The sequence below is a fragment of the Saccopteryx leptura genome, chromosome 3, assembly GCF_036850995.1.
Source record: "Saccopteryx leptura isolate mSacLep1 chromosome 3, mSacLep1_pri_phased_curated, whole genome shotgun sequence".
NCBI classification, from domain to species: Eukaryota; Metazoa; Chordata; class Mammalia; order Chiroptera; family Emballonuridae; genus Saccopteryx; species Saccopteryx leptura.
In genome coordinates this window covers 303,130,588-303,145,722 of record NC_089505.1, presented here as the reverse complement: position 1 = coordinate 303,145,722, position 15,135 = coordinate 303,130,588, and the positions used below count along the sequence as shown (strand labels likewise).

The following is a 15,135-nucleotide window of genomic DNA, read 5'->3' as shown; positions in this document are numbered from 1 at the left end:
GGGTATTTATCCAACTTTGTGTTCTCTGATCATCCTGGATCTGTTTTGGTGTCTGTCAGTACTTTTGGAAAATCCTCAGCCATGTTTACTTTAAATCTTTATTCTATGCCTTTTCTCTTTTTCTGGTGCCCCATTATGTGTATGTAATACCTTTTGTAATTGTTCCCCGGTTTTTGGCTATTCTTCTTTTTGTTCTTCACTTTTCAATTTGGGAAGTTTCTGTTAATATAGTGATGGTGTGAGGCCGCTCTTTCAGCTGACGTAACTGTTGTACAGGAGCCCAAATAATGTGGTGGGAATATGGAGGAGAGGAAAAGAAGCATTTGTAGTTCTGTGGTTGTCTCATTCTCTCAGTGAGCCTATGTCACATGCACTTTTCAGCTTTTATTTCCCCCTTTTGGGAGAAACAGGAAGGCAGGGGGGCTGACATTGGGTATTTTTCTTTTCCTACATGGAAGGCTAGAGAGGATGGGAGTTGGGTGTTTCCATGGGTCAGTTAGGCAAAAACAGCTTCTCTTGAGGGCAAGCTTTTGTTCTTGAGAACTGAATGCCCTGGGTGTATCTCATTTTGGCTAAGCTTTCCCTCCCCTGCTAGAGCAGTAGGAGGTCTTCCTCCCATCTTTACCTTGGTGGAGATGAAACTCACAAAACTTTGTTGGCTCCACTAAGAGTGGGACCCTGGAATTTTTTGATTTACGCTTGTCCACAGTGAGCCTCCATCAGCTCATCCATCACAGTGAATGTTTCCCCAGTACTAGCTACCCTGTGCCCAGCCAGCTCTGATTTTCTGTGTCCACGCTTCTGTCCCTAGTTTTCAGGGCAGCACGTTGCCTTGTGACATTAATTCTCTGATAGATCTAAGAAGAGTTGTTAACTTTATTCAATTTCTTTTTTCTTTTTCTGAAGACTAGACTGATATTTCCAAGCTCTTTACATAACTGCTCCAAAAACTAGAAATCTCTGCCTCATGCTTTTAATTGATCTTCCCCTGTTGTTCTTCTGGCAACAATTCAAAATGGACTAATTTATGGATATATTTGAGTTCTAAAGAGAAGAGAGAGAAAGATAAAAAGTGGGGGAGCCGGGGAGGAACAGGAAGCATCAACTCATAGTAGTTGTTTCTTATATGTGACTTGACCAGGCAAGCCCGGGGTTTTGAACCAGTAACCTCAGCATTCCAAGTCGTCACTTTATCCACTGTACCACCAGAGGCCAGGCAACTACATAATTTACAGAATAGAATATAGGGGATATTGTCTGTCACTGTTTACTATGCCAAAAACAAAATTCTGTAGCTATCAGTGGTGTCTAGTTATATTTTCATCTTTTTGGTGGGACAGCTTGTTTCAGATGAATAACAGATTTTGTCTAACTTTGTATTGAAAATTTTGTGTTAAAAAATTTTACTACACTAATCTGTGCCTGATTAGATGCTTTATTTGCCTGTTAAACAAAGGTATTTCTGCTTGCCTTATCATGATTTTAAAAGCCTGCCTTTTGTAAATTTATTCAAGAAGAAAAGTAAATGCATTTCAACAAGGACTTTTTTCCATAAATCGTATCTAATGGGAATTACTATGAGCACTGGAAAATCTAAATAGATTGATCAACACTAAGAAGATTGAAACAATTATCAAAAAGTTAAAGTCCAGGACCAGATGGCTTCACTAGTGAATTCTATCAAACATTCAAAAAAGATTTAATACCTATCCTTCTCAAACTATTCCAAAAAATTGAAAAGAGGCAATACTTTCTACCTCATTTTATGAGGCCAACATTACCCTGATAACAAAACCTGGAAAGAATAATACAAAGTAATAAAATTACAAACCAATATGTCTGATGAATACAAATGCAAAACTCCTAAAATACTAGCAAATCAAGTACAATAATACATTAAAAAAAAATAATACAGGCCCTGGCTGGTTGGCTCAGTGGTAGAGCGTTGGCCTGGCGTGCAGAAGTCCCAGGTTCGATTCCCGGCCAGGGCACACAGGAGAGGCGCCCATCTGCTTCTCCACCCTTCCCCCTCTCCTTCCTCTCTGTCTCTCTCTTCCCCTCCCGTAGCCGAGGCTCCATTGGAGCAAAGATAGCCCGGGCGCTGGGGATGGCTCCTTGGCCTCTGCCCCAGGTGCTAGAGTGGCTCTGGTCGCAACAGAGCAACGCCCCAGAGGGGCAAAGCATCGCCCCCTGGTGGGCGTGCCGGGTGGATCCCGGTCGGGTGCATGCAGGAGTCTGTCTGACTGTCTCTCCCCGTTTCCAGCTTCAGAAAAATACAAAAAAAAAAAGAAAGTAATAAAAAATAATACATCACAATTGTGGAGTTCATTCCAAGGCCACAAGAATGGTCCAACATACAAAAGTTGATTAATGTGATATACCACAATAACAAAATAAAGAATAAAAATCATATGATCATATCAGTTGATGTAGAAAAAGCATTTGACAAGATACAACATCCACTTATGATTTAAATACTCAAACAAAATGGTTATAGAGGCCCTGGCCAGTTGGCTCAGTGGTAGAGAATCGGCCCGGCATGTGGGTGTCCCAGGTTTGATTCCGGTTGGGCACACAGGAGAAGCGCCCATCTGCTTCTCTACCCTTCCTTTTCCTCTCCTCTCTCTCTCCCCCCTAATCCCCCGTCCTACAGCCATGGCACAGACAGAGAACAGGAGAAGAGAATTGAAGTCCCAGAAATTAAAGCACATATATATGGACAAATAATTTTCAACAAAGGAGGCAAAATATCGAATGGAGAAAAAAGAAACTTCTTCAATAAATGGTGCTGGGAAATTGGAAAGCCACATACAAAGAATGAAACTAGACTGCTGTTTGCCACCATACACAAAAATTAACTCAACATGGGTCAAAAACCTAAATATAAGACCTAAAACAAAAAAATACATAAAAGAAAACATAGGTACTAAACTTACAGATCTTGGTCTTAATGATTTTTATGAATTTGACCCAGTGGCAAGGGAAGCAAAACAAAAATACACTACTCACAAAATGTAGGGGATATTATATCGCTTCATATTTATTTTGAAATATCCCCTAATTTTTGTGAGCAGTATGAATGGGACTATATCACACTAAAAAGCTTCTGCACTGCCAAAGAAACCATTAACAAAACAAAAAGGCAAACAACTGAATGGAAGATGTTTGCAAACAATACCTCTGTTAAGGGGTTAATACCCAAAATATATAAAGAACTCATATAACTGACCAAAAAACTAATCCAATTAAAAATGGACAGAGTACCTGAATAGACATTTCTCCCAAGGAGACATACTAATGGCCAACAGATTCATGAAAAGATGAAGAACTTCACTAGCTGTTAGGGAAATTCAATCAAAATGACAATGAGATGCCACTTCACACTGTTAGTATGGCTGTTATAGACAAAACAAGAAATAACAAGTGTTAGAGAGGTTGCAAAAAAGGAACCCTCATTCATTGCTGGTGGGAATGTAAATTGATATACTCACTATGGAAAACAGTATGGCAGTTCCTCAAAAAAATTAAGAGTAGAGCTAGCATATGAACCAACAATCCATCTTCTGGGTATCTACCCAAAAAACTCAAAAATTTTTATTCATAAAGACATATGTTCATTGCAGCATTATTCACAGTGGCCAAGACATGGAAACAACTGACTCTTCCTTCAACAGATAATTGGATTAAGATGTGGTGATATATATATACAATGAAATACTACTCAGTCGTAAAAATAGATGAAATACTGCCATTTATGACAACATGGATGGATCTTCAGAATATCCTGCTAAGCAAAATAAGTCAGACAGGAAAAGTTAAGAACCATATTATTTCACTCATATGTGGGATAAAAACTCAAAGCAACAAATGAGTAAGCAAAACAAACAAAAACTCAGAAACAGACAACAGTATGGTGACTACCAGAAGGGAAAAGGTAGTGGGAGAGTAGTAAATGGTAAGGGGTCAAGTATATGGTGACAGAAGGGGACTTGACTTTGAGTAGTGAACACACAATACAGTATACAGATGATGTACTATAGAATTGTACACCTGTGAAACTGCTGTATAATTTTATTAGCCAATGTCACCCCAATAAATTTAATAAAAATTTTTTAAAAAGCAAATGTGTACAGTTAGATAAAGTTTTTAGGTAGGAAAGAAAGTGATGCATTTTAATTTGCTGTGTGCTCTTCGTATTTTGGGAGGTAAATGGGTATGGCTAAGATTGTTAGGATTTTTTTTATTGATTTTCTTTTTTAATTTTTCAAGAAAAACAGACAAAAGAGAATAGCTTAGCACAGTGGTTTTCAAACTTTTTGAAGTCAAGGCGCATTTAAAATCCTACAAATAATTGTAGGCACACTATATACAAATTTCTGAAAAATATGTTATAATAATTAAGTCAAATATTAAAGAAAAAAATAAAAAGTCCAAGTGTGCTTTTATGGTAATTGAATGAAATAAATACGATAAAATTAAATTGATTCTGACATTAAAAAACACTTTTATATTACATTTTTTGAATTATGCTTTTTAGAATTCATATAAAAGTGGGGTTAAAAAATAAAATAATGACAAAAAGTTATCTTTATATATATCTATATATATATAGATAGATAGATAGATACATTCTTAGTAAGATTTAGTAAATTCGGCAGGTAGGTCTGGTGCGAATGTGTTAAGTTTTTTCATTCTTGTGTTTATAAGAAACATGAGCCTGATGTGTCCTCGCAATTTCTTCAATGTTGGGCATATATTTGAAAGGCAAACTCTCATTTCCTTGTCAATATAGTGGTACCTTGAGATACGAACAGACCAACATAGGACTTTTTAAGATACCAGCCGTGACTCGGTCTGTATTTTTGTTCGAGATCCAAGCGAAATTTCGAGATATGAGCCATGATTCGGGAAGCTGCCACTAGTTGGTGTGTTGGCGCACAGGTCTAGTATCGGCAGTTTGAAATACAAGTTGACTGACTTATGAGCTCAGTTACAGAATGAATTAAATTTGTATTTCAGGGTACCACTGTACATGGAAGAATTCCTCATTTTACTCTTAATTGTGTTGAGTGCAGAAAACCCCCACCATACATATCATCTTAACTTTACACCAAACAAAGGATAGAAGAAACTTGCCTCCAGTCTTTCCGGGAAACATGGGGGGTAGTGTAAACAATCCAGCACCACAGCTTAAGAACCTTTTGCAACCTAATCAGGCAAGTGAGGTGGGGGGTTGGGCAGACTGTCAGTTTACAGCCAATTCCCTATACCTCTGTCCCCCAAAAATCTAAACTCCAAAAACCCTGTTGGTTTTTTGATCCCCAACAGGCACATATTTCTCTGGAATACCATAGGGGGCACACTTTGAGAACCACTGGCTTAGCATAAAGGACAGAGGGTTTTTTTATGTGCTAAAATATTTCATCTTAAACTCTTTCTTAACTATGTGTCATTATGAATAAACTATAGTACAGTAATATAAATGTATGAAATGACATGAAGAGCTTTAAAAAGAGTAGACTCATGAAATTTTCTTGCCCATGTTTTCTTTCTGATCTGGTGCTGGTGAGCCAGTTGTATCACTCATTCAGCTCCACATACAGAAAGTAGGAGTTAGCCTCTAATATTTATTTTTTTAATTAGAGAGAGGTAGGTAGAGAGCTGTCCTATATGTTCCCTGACCAGGGATTGAACTGGCAAGGAATTAGCCTCTAAACTTTTTTTTTCTCTTTTATTGAATTTATTGGAGTGAAATTGGTTAATAAAGTTAATAGGTTTCAGGTGTACAATTTTAAAACTTAAAGAGTATAGTTATTAGCCCCAGCTGGTTAGCTCAGTTGGTTAGTGTCATCTCAATACACCAAGGTTACAGGTTTGATACCCTGTCAGGTCACATACTAGAATCAACCAGTGAGTGCATAAAGAAGTGGAACAACAAATGGCTATTTCTCTCTATCTCTCCCTCTCTCTCTCTCTCTCCCTCTCTCTCTCCCTCTCTCTCTCCCTCCCTCCCTCTCTCCCCCTTCCTCCCTCTCTCTCTCCCCTTCCTCTCTCTCTCAAATCAATAGTTTAAAGAGATTCTATTTATGGTTTGTTCTTTAAAGAATTGTTTCTGTGGCCCTGGCCAGTTGTCTCAGTGGATAGAGCATTGGCCTGGAGTATGGACATCCTGGGTTCGATTCCCAATCAGAGTGCACATGAGAAGCCACCATCTTCTTCTCTACTCCTCCCTCTCCCCCTTCTTTCCCTCTTTTCTTCTTTCCCTCTTTCCCTCTTACAGCTAGTGGCTCGATTGGTTCCAGCATCAGCCCTGGGCACTGAGGATAGCTTGGTTGGTCCACACATCATCTTCAGGTGCTAAATATAGCTCAGTTGATTTGAGCATTGGCCCCAGACGGGGTTGCCAGGTGGATCCTGGTCAGTATGCTTGCAGGAGTCTCTATCTCCCCTCCTCTCACTTAAAAAAAAAAAAAAAAAGTTTCTGTGACTAACTTCTACTTTTTATCTACTTTTGATGGATGTTAACTAGGCTTATTCTGGTGATCACTTCACAATATATACAAATATTGAATCTTGTACAGCTGAAATTGGTATGTTATTTGTCTGTTATACCTCATTAAAGAACATAATGAGTTTTTGTGAATAATTTCTTTTTTTATCTAAAGGCATGGCTTTGGGAAGAAGACAAGAATCTGAGATGTGGCGTGAGAAAATATGGAGAGGGAAACTGGACTAAAATACTATTACATTATAAATTCAACAATCGAACAAGCGTCATGTTAAAAGACAGATGGAGGACTATGAAGAAGCTACAGCTAATTAACTCGGACAGTGATGACTGAAAGTGTAAAAGCTTGATAGGACAGTTATATATTTTGATTATCGCCCTTTTTTTTTAAATTTGGTCATTGATATATCTTAAAACTTTTGCTTAAACCATTATATTATTTTTCTGTGACAGTCCTTTAAGTAATATGATGATTTGTACTGTAAGACTAATATGGCCCTGGCCGGTTAGCTCAGTCAGTGAAGAGTGCATTTTCCCATAACAACAAATTTGCAGATTTGATCCCCAGTCAGGGCACACACGGGAAGCAACCAATGAATGCAAAACTGAGTGGAACAAATGAATGCTTCCCTTCCCCCTTCCCTCTCTTTCCTTTCTTCTGTCTCTTTTTTAAAAAAATAAATAAATTTCCATTTGAAACTTAAGTAGTAATGCCATAGGACAAAATTAGTAGTTAACCAAGATTTGCTTCATGTCTCATTTAGGTACATTTGAGTTTTGTTCCAGTATTAAAACTTTGATGGGCCTGACCTGTGGTGGCGCAGTGGATAAAGCGTCGACCTGGAAATGCTGAGGTCGCCGGTTCGAAACCCTGGGCTTGCCTGGTCAAGGCACATATGGGAGTTGATGCTTCCTGCTCCTCCCCCTTCTCTCTCTGTTTCTCTCCCTCTCTCTTTCCTCTCTAAAAAAAAATGAATAAATAAAACTTTGACAAAGATGGTTTTAAGTAAAGTTTATTTATAACTTGGTGCCATAAATGTCATTTTCTCCAATATTTTTGTTTATTATCTTCAAAGAAACTTCAAACTCTGGGCTGATTTCCACCACCACCCCTTTCTCATCTGTGTTACAGACTTAGTCTCTTGTAAGTCCTATAGTCGCAATGGGACCTGGGGAAGGAGAGAGGGTAAATGTGTGTGTCCAGCTGTCACCTTGACCTAAAAGTTTCACTTCTGTTTCAATCTGTTCTTCAGCCAATGGCTTATATACCAGGACGGGCAGGTCTTTGCTTTCTGATCAACTTGCAGTTATCTGTGTGAACCTTCACTAGAGAGCAGAACCAGGTTTATTGTCTGTCATTTTTGTGCATACCTAGGTACAATGGCTGATTAAAATATTTATCCCAGAACAGCTAAATTTATTGCTATTGCTGTTTATTCCTTCTTTTTTTTTTTTTTTTTTTTTTTTTTTATGGAGACGGAGTCAGGAATAAACAGGGACAGACAGGAATGGAGAGATGAGAAGCCTCAATCATTAGTTTCTCATTGCGCATTACGACACCTTAGTTGTTCATTGGTTGCTTTCTCATATGTGCCTTGACCGCGGGCCTTCAGCAGACCGAGTAACCCCTTGCTCAAGCCAGCCACCTTGGGTCCAAGCTGGTGAGCTTTTGCTTAAACCAGATGAGCCCGCGCTCAAGCTGGCGACCTTGGGGTCTCGAACTTGGGTCCTCTGCATCCCAGTCCGATGCTCTATCCACTGCGCCACCACCTGGTCAGGCGCTGTTTATTCTTAAATATAATATTCTCAAGTAAGAACATCCTAAGAAAGACCCTAAAAAGAAAATAGGACGATTATAATTCATCTTGTTCCTTTTTGTACTACTATTTTCCCCCTTCCCCGCCTTTTTTTTTACTTTTTTAAAAATGATCACCATCCCTAGTGATCATATAATTTTGAATATATTTTTGTTCAAATTATTTTCCACCTATACTTTTGAAAATCAGTATATTAAGTAATTCTGGGGGCCGTAAATCATTGCAGAGAGCCTGTGGACAGGACCCTGACTCTAAAGCACTCATTAAAAGGATTCTGAGCCTGACCAGGTAGTGGCGCAGTGGATAGAGCGTCGGACTGGGATGCAGAGGACCCAGGTTCGAGACCCCAAGGTCGCCATCTTGAGCGTGGGCTCATCTGGTTTAAGCAAAAGCTCACCAGCTTGGACCCAAGGTCGCTGGCTTTAGCAAGGGGTTACTCGGTCTGCTGAAGGCCTGCGGTCAAGGCACATATGAGAAAGCAATCAATGAACAACTAAGGTATTACAACGCGCAGCGAAAAACTAATGATTGAGGTTTCTCATATCTCTCCGTTCCTGTCTGTCTGTCCCTGTCTATCCCTCTCTCTGTCTCTATAAAAAATAAATTAATTAATTTTAAAAAAAAAAGGATGCTGAGCCTGACCAGGCAGTGGCACAGACTGGAACACAAAGGACCCAAGTTCAAAACCTCGGGGTCGCTGGATTGAGCGCAGGCTAATCCGGCTTGAGTGCGAGCTCACCAGTTTAAGCATAGGATCATAGGCATGACCCCATGGTCGTCAACTTGAGCCCAAAGGTTGCTGGCTTGAGCAAGGGGTCACTCGCTCTGCTGTATCCCCCCAATCAAGGCACATATGAGAAAGCAGTCAATAAACAAACAACTAAGGAGCCGCAACAAAGAATTGATGGCTTCTCATCTCCCTTCCTATCTGTCTGTCCCTCTCTGTTTCTGTCACACACACACACACACAAAGAAAAGATTCCAAAGAGGTCCTACTGTGATCTTTAACTTTGAAAATAAAAATTTTTGCTTCTTCATTAATCACTTGTACTACTTGTTTCAGTTCTGATCTGTTTCTTTGGCTTTGCTAGAATTAATAGCATTTCAAAACCATTACTAATAGTTAAGTCTAGCCTATGAAGTTCTTCTCAAGAATAGACATTACAAAAATAAACTATAACATAAAACTAATGAATGTGCATTAAAAACAAAATATATAAGGTGAATAATTGATTTTATACAATTCAAATATTTTAAGTGTTAAAACATTGAACCTTAAATCATAGCTTTATTGCTGTTGGTGATCATATTTACACCTGTCTGTTCTGAAGGTGTTCCATTTTGTTTTGGTGAAATTTTATTCATTCTCTGACCAGTCCAAAAAAATTGGGTATTTTTAAAATCAAACAAGTAATGAATTTTTAAATATGTAGACAGAAAGTTTATTTACAGTTTTGTAAAAATTGTAAGTAACATTGAAAATTACCCAGGTATATTTTCAAACACCTTGCTTTACAAATGTTTAGAAATGGTCTTTAAAATGTTGATAATGAATCTATAGTTGAATTTTTAACCTTGATGAGACATAAATTTTTTATTATTAAGTTCTTAAGAATTTAATTTACCACAGAAACAACTCTGACAGTTAAATGAATACTTAGGAATATTGCTACTCTCAGCATTAAATATCAGGAACCTTCCATCGCTATCATGCTTGCTCTTGTCATTCTGTCATTGCGTGGTAAGTACCGAGAAAGATGTATTTTAGTAAATCATTTGTTAGTGAATAATATTTTATACAAATAAATTGAAGGAATTTCATATAGCTTCAATCTTGAGATTCAGTTGTCCAAAGAAAACATCCTGGATTTCAGATCCATTTCAACAATGGAAAGGGCTCAGTTCTTCCAGCTCCCAGCCTGGCAGTCGGCTTCCGGCGGGACCGAGTCCTGGGCGAGAACCGGGAGCATCTGGCTGGCTTTCGGGCCCGTCATCCCAGATGCCTGCACAAGCCACTCTGTCGCTAGGTCACTGATTTCCCAATCATAAAATAAGACTAATATTCTTTGTGTATGTGTGTAAGATCGGAGTGTTTGTAGTAGAACCCCAGCCTTCAATAATCTGTTCCTCTGCCTTCCACTCCAAACATAAGAAAATGCTATAGAAAAAAGTAGTAAGTTCCTTCACCTAAACCTAACATTGGACTCTGAAAGGTTATTTTAGTTAGCCTCAGAAAATAATCTTAGTAGAGTAGCCTTGGAAATCATCTTAGATGCTGATGGTAGAATTTTCAAAATTAAAGCAATTGTTTTCAAAATTTGTCATTATGAAAAATATAATATTTAAAGGAACTCCTATTGATCTAGAATGGACATTTCATCTTTTCAATTAACTGAATATTTCTTCCTCAAAAAAGTATTTTCAGCCTAGCTATTGGTTTTTTATTACAAAATGCTTACTAAATCTTAACTTTTGTCCTGTGGAGACATATTTGTGACAATTTGCTTGAACGTAATTATTTCTGAATTTGTGGAATAAAATATGGGGAATATGTGAGAGTACATATAGCTGTACATTTTTAAAGCGAGAAGTTTGAAGATGACAGAAAAGGAAGAGAAAAATACAAGTTTCATAGAATGACAACTGACTCAGCAGTACACGGACAGACCGTGTCATAATTTTGGTGCACACAGACGTATTTTGTGGTATGTGGGCCACCTATTGAATGAGCGGACTCTTGTGTGGAAGGTCAAGGACACAGAGCCACAGGGGACTTTCAGGTGCATCCTCAACTCTGTAAATAAAAATAAAGGTGCTGCGTTTCTTGAGAACTGGCCCCAAAATGTTCTTTATCCACGTCGAGTGTGGGAGTGACATGTGTTTAGGAACATGGCCACACAATTTTTGAGGGTTTATGAAGCGTTGGGTATGACTTGATAATAGCGTGTTTATAAACAAATTTTGAAATACTGACCTCACAATCTATATAAATATAAAACTGTGCACAGCCGGACACAAACAGTGGGCTACTCGCCGAACTTTTTTCCAAGTTCCTTGACATCGAGGATTGCCAATCGCTTGCCAGTGGAGAGTCTGATTTCTGAAACAATATTTTGAAAATGCTTACACATTAAAAGCAAGCCAAAGAAAATTCTAATTTACAATGTATACATTGAACGTTTTTTATTAAAGGATAATCATCATACATGGAGATTTGAAGTATATTGTAAATTGAAAAAAAAATTTTAATGATCACAGTTTCCCTTCTTTGGGTTCTATCAGAACAAGTTACCAATTATCACTGAGGACAGCCTATGTTGAGAGAGTAGTCTAAGGTCACTGTATTCGTTTCTGTCACTTGATCTGAATATATGAAATGCTACATAAAGAAAATGGCTTCTTCTTTCATGTATATTTAAATTAGAGGGGTCTGAGCCAAATCTCTTTTATTCTTTCCAGCTCTTTAGTTCCATAATGAAAAAAAAAAAAAATGGGAGCAGTGGAAAGAGCATAGCCCATTTATTGAAAGTATTATTTTTAAAGTCACTGGAACCTCAGTCAGGGTTGAAGGTGCTTTATGGGTGAAAATCAAATTATAAATTCATTTCAAGTTAAAATATGGATGAGGTACTCAGAAAAATAATTCTCGATATTAAGTTTCTATTTCATATGAATTCCTTACTCACTTTACTGTTCATACAGTTCACAGTGTACTCAATACACAGGTTGTTAGGCACAAGTGACTAATAAATGAAAACTCAGGTTATTAAGCATTAAAACATGCTATGGGAATAATGAGTAACTGGAAAGGTCCATATTCCACTTTCTAATCTGTGTTTTTACCAGTTCCATCTGACATACTTAAAGCCATAATCCATGCCCAGCATAGTCTACCCTTCTGATAGATGAGTACAGAATAGTTGTAGCTTTTCGAGATGTTAAAATGTTTCCAGGGTCAATTCTTTCAGACAGTCTACAAATTTATGCCGATTTATGAGCCCACAAAGCCGGGCCCACCGCTATCTCAAGTGTGATCTCATGACTACACTGAGTTCTGGACCTGCTCTGAGAATGAGTTGCCCAGGTAGTTGCCCAGGTAGTGGGTCAGTGATCTATGACCCAGGGACCAAATCTAGCCCATTCCCTGCTTCTCTGTAGATATTTTTAGAGTGGAAAGAAAATAATAATAAATTCAAATTTCAGTGTTCATTAATAGAGTATTATCAGAACAAGGCTCATCAATTTACAGAGCATGTCTGGCTGCTTTTCTGCTATGACTAGTTGAATACCTGTGACAGACTTGTGGCCTGCAAAGCCAGAAATATCTGTCCTCTGTATAGGGAATCACCCATTTCACCTTGAACCCACTATGCCTTGGATTGGGGAACTTTAGTTAAAAGCCCTGAGTGAATGTCTCTTGGATGCAAACACCAAGTGTGAGTGAGTGACCTCTGTGCAGACACAAAGGAATGCATGTGAACAGGCTTTAGAAAATTAGCCCTCAATGGTTTAAATCTGTGGTTCTCAAAGTGTGCACCAGTGCACACTGGTGCTCTCTAGAAGATTTCCAGGTGCGCTCTATGGTATTCCAGAGAAATATGTGCCTGTTGGGGACCAAAAAACCAACAGGGTTTTTGGAGTTTAGATTTTTGGGGAACAGAGGTGTGGGGAATTGGCTGTAAGCTGACAGTCTGCCCAACCCCCCACCTCACTTGCCTGATTAGGTTGCAAAAGGATGTTAGGCTGTGGTGCTGGATTGTTTACACTACCCTCCATGTTCCCCAGAAATACTGGAGGCAAATTTCTGCTATCCTTTGTTTGATGTAAAGTTAAGATGATATGTATGGTGGGAGTTTTCTGCACTCAGCACAATTAAGAGTAAAAAGAGAGGAATTCTTCAATGTATTGATAAGGAAATGAGAGTTTGCCTTTCAAATATATGCCCAAACATTGAAGAAATGGCTAGGACACGTCAGGCTCATGTTTCTCATAAACACAAGAATGAAAAAACTTAACACATTTGTGCCGGGACCAGCCAAATTTACTAAATCTTACTAAGAATGTATCTATATATATATAAAAAGATAACTTTTTGTCATTTTTAAAATTTTTTAACCCCTCTTTTTTTTACGAATTCTAAAAAGCATAACAAAAAATGTAACAAAAATGTTTTTAATGTCAGAATAAATTTAATTTTGTCATATTTATTTTGTTTAATTACATATAATTAACTACATATAAAGCACACTTGTTTAATTACATATAAAGCACACTTGGACTTTATATTTTATTTTCTTTAATATTTGACTTAATTATTATAACATATTTCTCAGAAATTTGTATATAGTGTGCCTACAATTATTTGTAGGATTTTAAGTGTGCCCGGACTTCAAAAATTTTGAGAACCACTGGTCTAGATTGCCTCTTCCTTTGTGCTTGTTAATTAGCAAAAGAAAAGAATGTTCTGATCAAATTAGCCCTTTCTCCTTGTCAGCAAAACGGCCATTAATCAGTCTTCCCCTTGTCACCTGATACCCCTCCGTTGTAATCCTGTTACCTCTGTTCTGCTTCTGATAAAAGCTAAGGGAGAAGTAGACTTGGGAGGTCTCTCTCTGCCTCCCTTGGCAGGCCTCCCTCTCTCTTTCTCTTGACATAAGTTTGTGTCTTGTGTAGGTTTTTTCCACGTGACACTAGTAGTTCCCAGCGGGCAGGAGTACTACACCTCTGGCCCTGTACAGAAAATGTTTGCTAACCCCATACCTAGGAGAGTTTTCAAAATTCACCCCCCAAAGATTTGGATTCAGATGGGACTCAGAAATCGGCATCCCAAGGGATTCTAGTTCAGGTGGTCTGCGGAACACTCTTCTGGAGCAGTCAGGTCTTGGTGGTCATTTAGGAGCTGGGCCTGAATCCCAATATCCAAATTCAGCCCCTCATCCCTCATCTCTAGTGAAATCTCCAAGTTCCACAGTGTGAACAGGCCCCCGGTCTCGAGTGGCGAGGAGGAAGGAAGCGTCTCCTCACTCACTGACTTGACCTCGAATCATGCGCTGGTATGCTCCACACACCAGTCGACATGTCAAGGACAAATCTCCCCAAATGAGTGGCAAGAAAAGTCCTTCAGCCTATTTCCCCGCCTTACCCATCAGAGTCCAGGCCGTCCCCAGAGCAGCGGAGGCTCACAGAGTTCATAGCTGGAGGCTGACAGTCGACACACACTGTGTACCCCTCTCGGAGGTACTGCATCCATCGCGTCAGGGGGCGGTTCTCCATGGCACAGTGAGGGGTCAGTGATTCGGTCTTGAACTCCATGCAGTACCTACAGCAAAAAAATGGAACAGTTTCACTTGCTGTAATTAGAGGTGGCCTAAGGCTATAGTAAATCTTAAAAGACGCCTGCCATCCCCAAGGACATCTGACGGACTGGAGAAGATAGTGCGTGTCACAGAATGACTGGTAACAGTTCTCGTTTGCTGAACTCTGACACTGTCCAGGTGACAACTGCAATGGAACTTGAGGTTCTTTTCCAATCCTTGGTCAACGTGGACCGGTCTCCTGTCTAGCCTGACCACTACACTAAATTATGTATACATACACATTTCAATAGGATAATAGTCCTTGTAACTGCTGACATTTTAATGAATTATACAGACTGAACTAAATGGAACTGCCTGAGCCTCAGAACGTGTCCCAGGAGGGTTTGTCCTTGAGGCCCAGGCCAGCAGTGGTCCCACAGACCTTCCCAGAGTCCTTCCTCTACCTCCCACCCTCCACCCCCACCCTCCACCCAGCTCACCTGCATGGATGTTA

General features: G+C 39.0%; 2 protein-coding genes across 4 annotated transcripts in view; one reads left to right on the top strand and one right to left on the bottom strand.

Moving 5' to 3' along the window:
• TERF1 (telomeric repeat binding factor 1) overlaps positions 1-7,505 on the top strand; it is a 37,180-nt gene extending 29,675 nt beyond the window's left edge. For all 3 annotated transcript variants that reach the window (XM_066378884.1, XM_066378883.1, XM_066378885.1), the window contains one exon: positions 6,666-7,505. In XM_066378884.1, the coding sequence (XP_066234981.1) occupies positions 6,666-6,842 (177 nt within the window). In that variant the 3' untranslated portion in view covers positions 6,843-7,505. The remainder of the gene's footprint in view (positions 1-6,665) is intronic.
• The window catches only part of SBSPON (somatomedin B and thrombospondin type 1 domain containing), a 32,832-nt gene continuing 24,635 nt past the window's right edge, over positions 6,939-15,135 (bottom strand). Inside the window, exons 4-6 of the mRNA XM_066378886.1 lie at positions 14,468-14,644; positions 11,300-11,425; positions 6,939-7,677 (exon numbers count right to left, since the gene is read on the bottom strand). Of these exons, the coding sequence (XP_066234983.1) occupies positions 11,308-11,425; positions 14,468-14,644 (295 nt within the window). The 3' untranslated portion in view covers positions 6,939-7,677; positions 11,300-11,307. The remainder of the gene's footprint in view (positions 7,678-11,299; positions 11,426-14,467; positions 14,645-15,135) is intronic.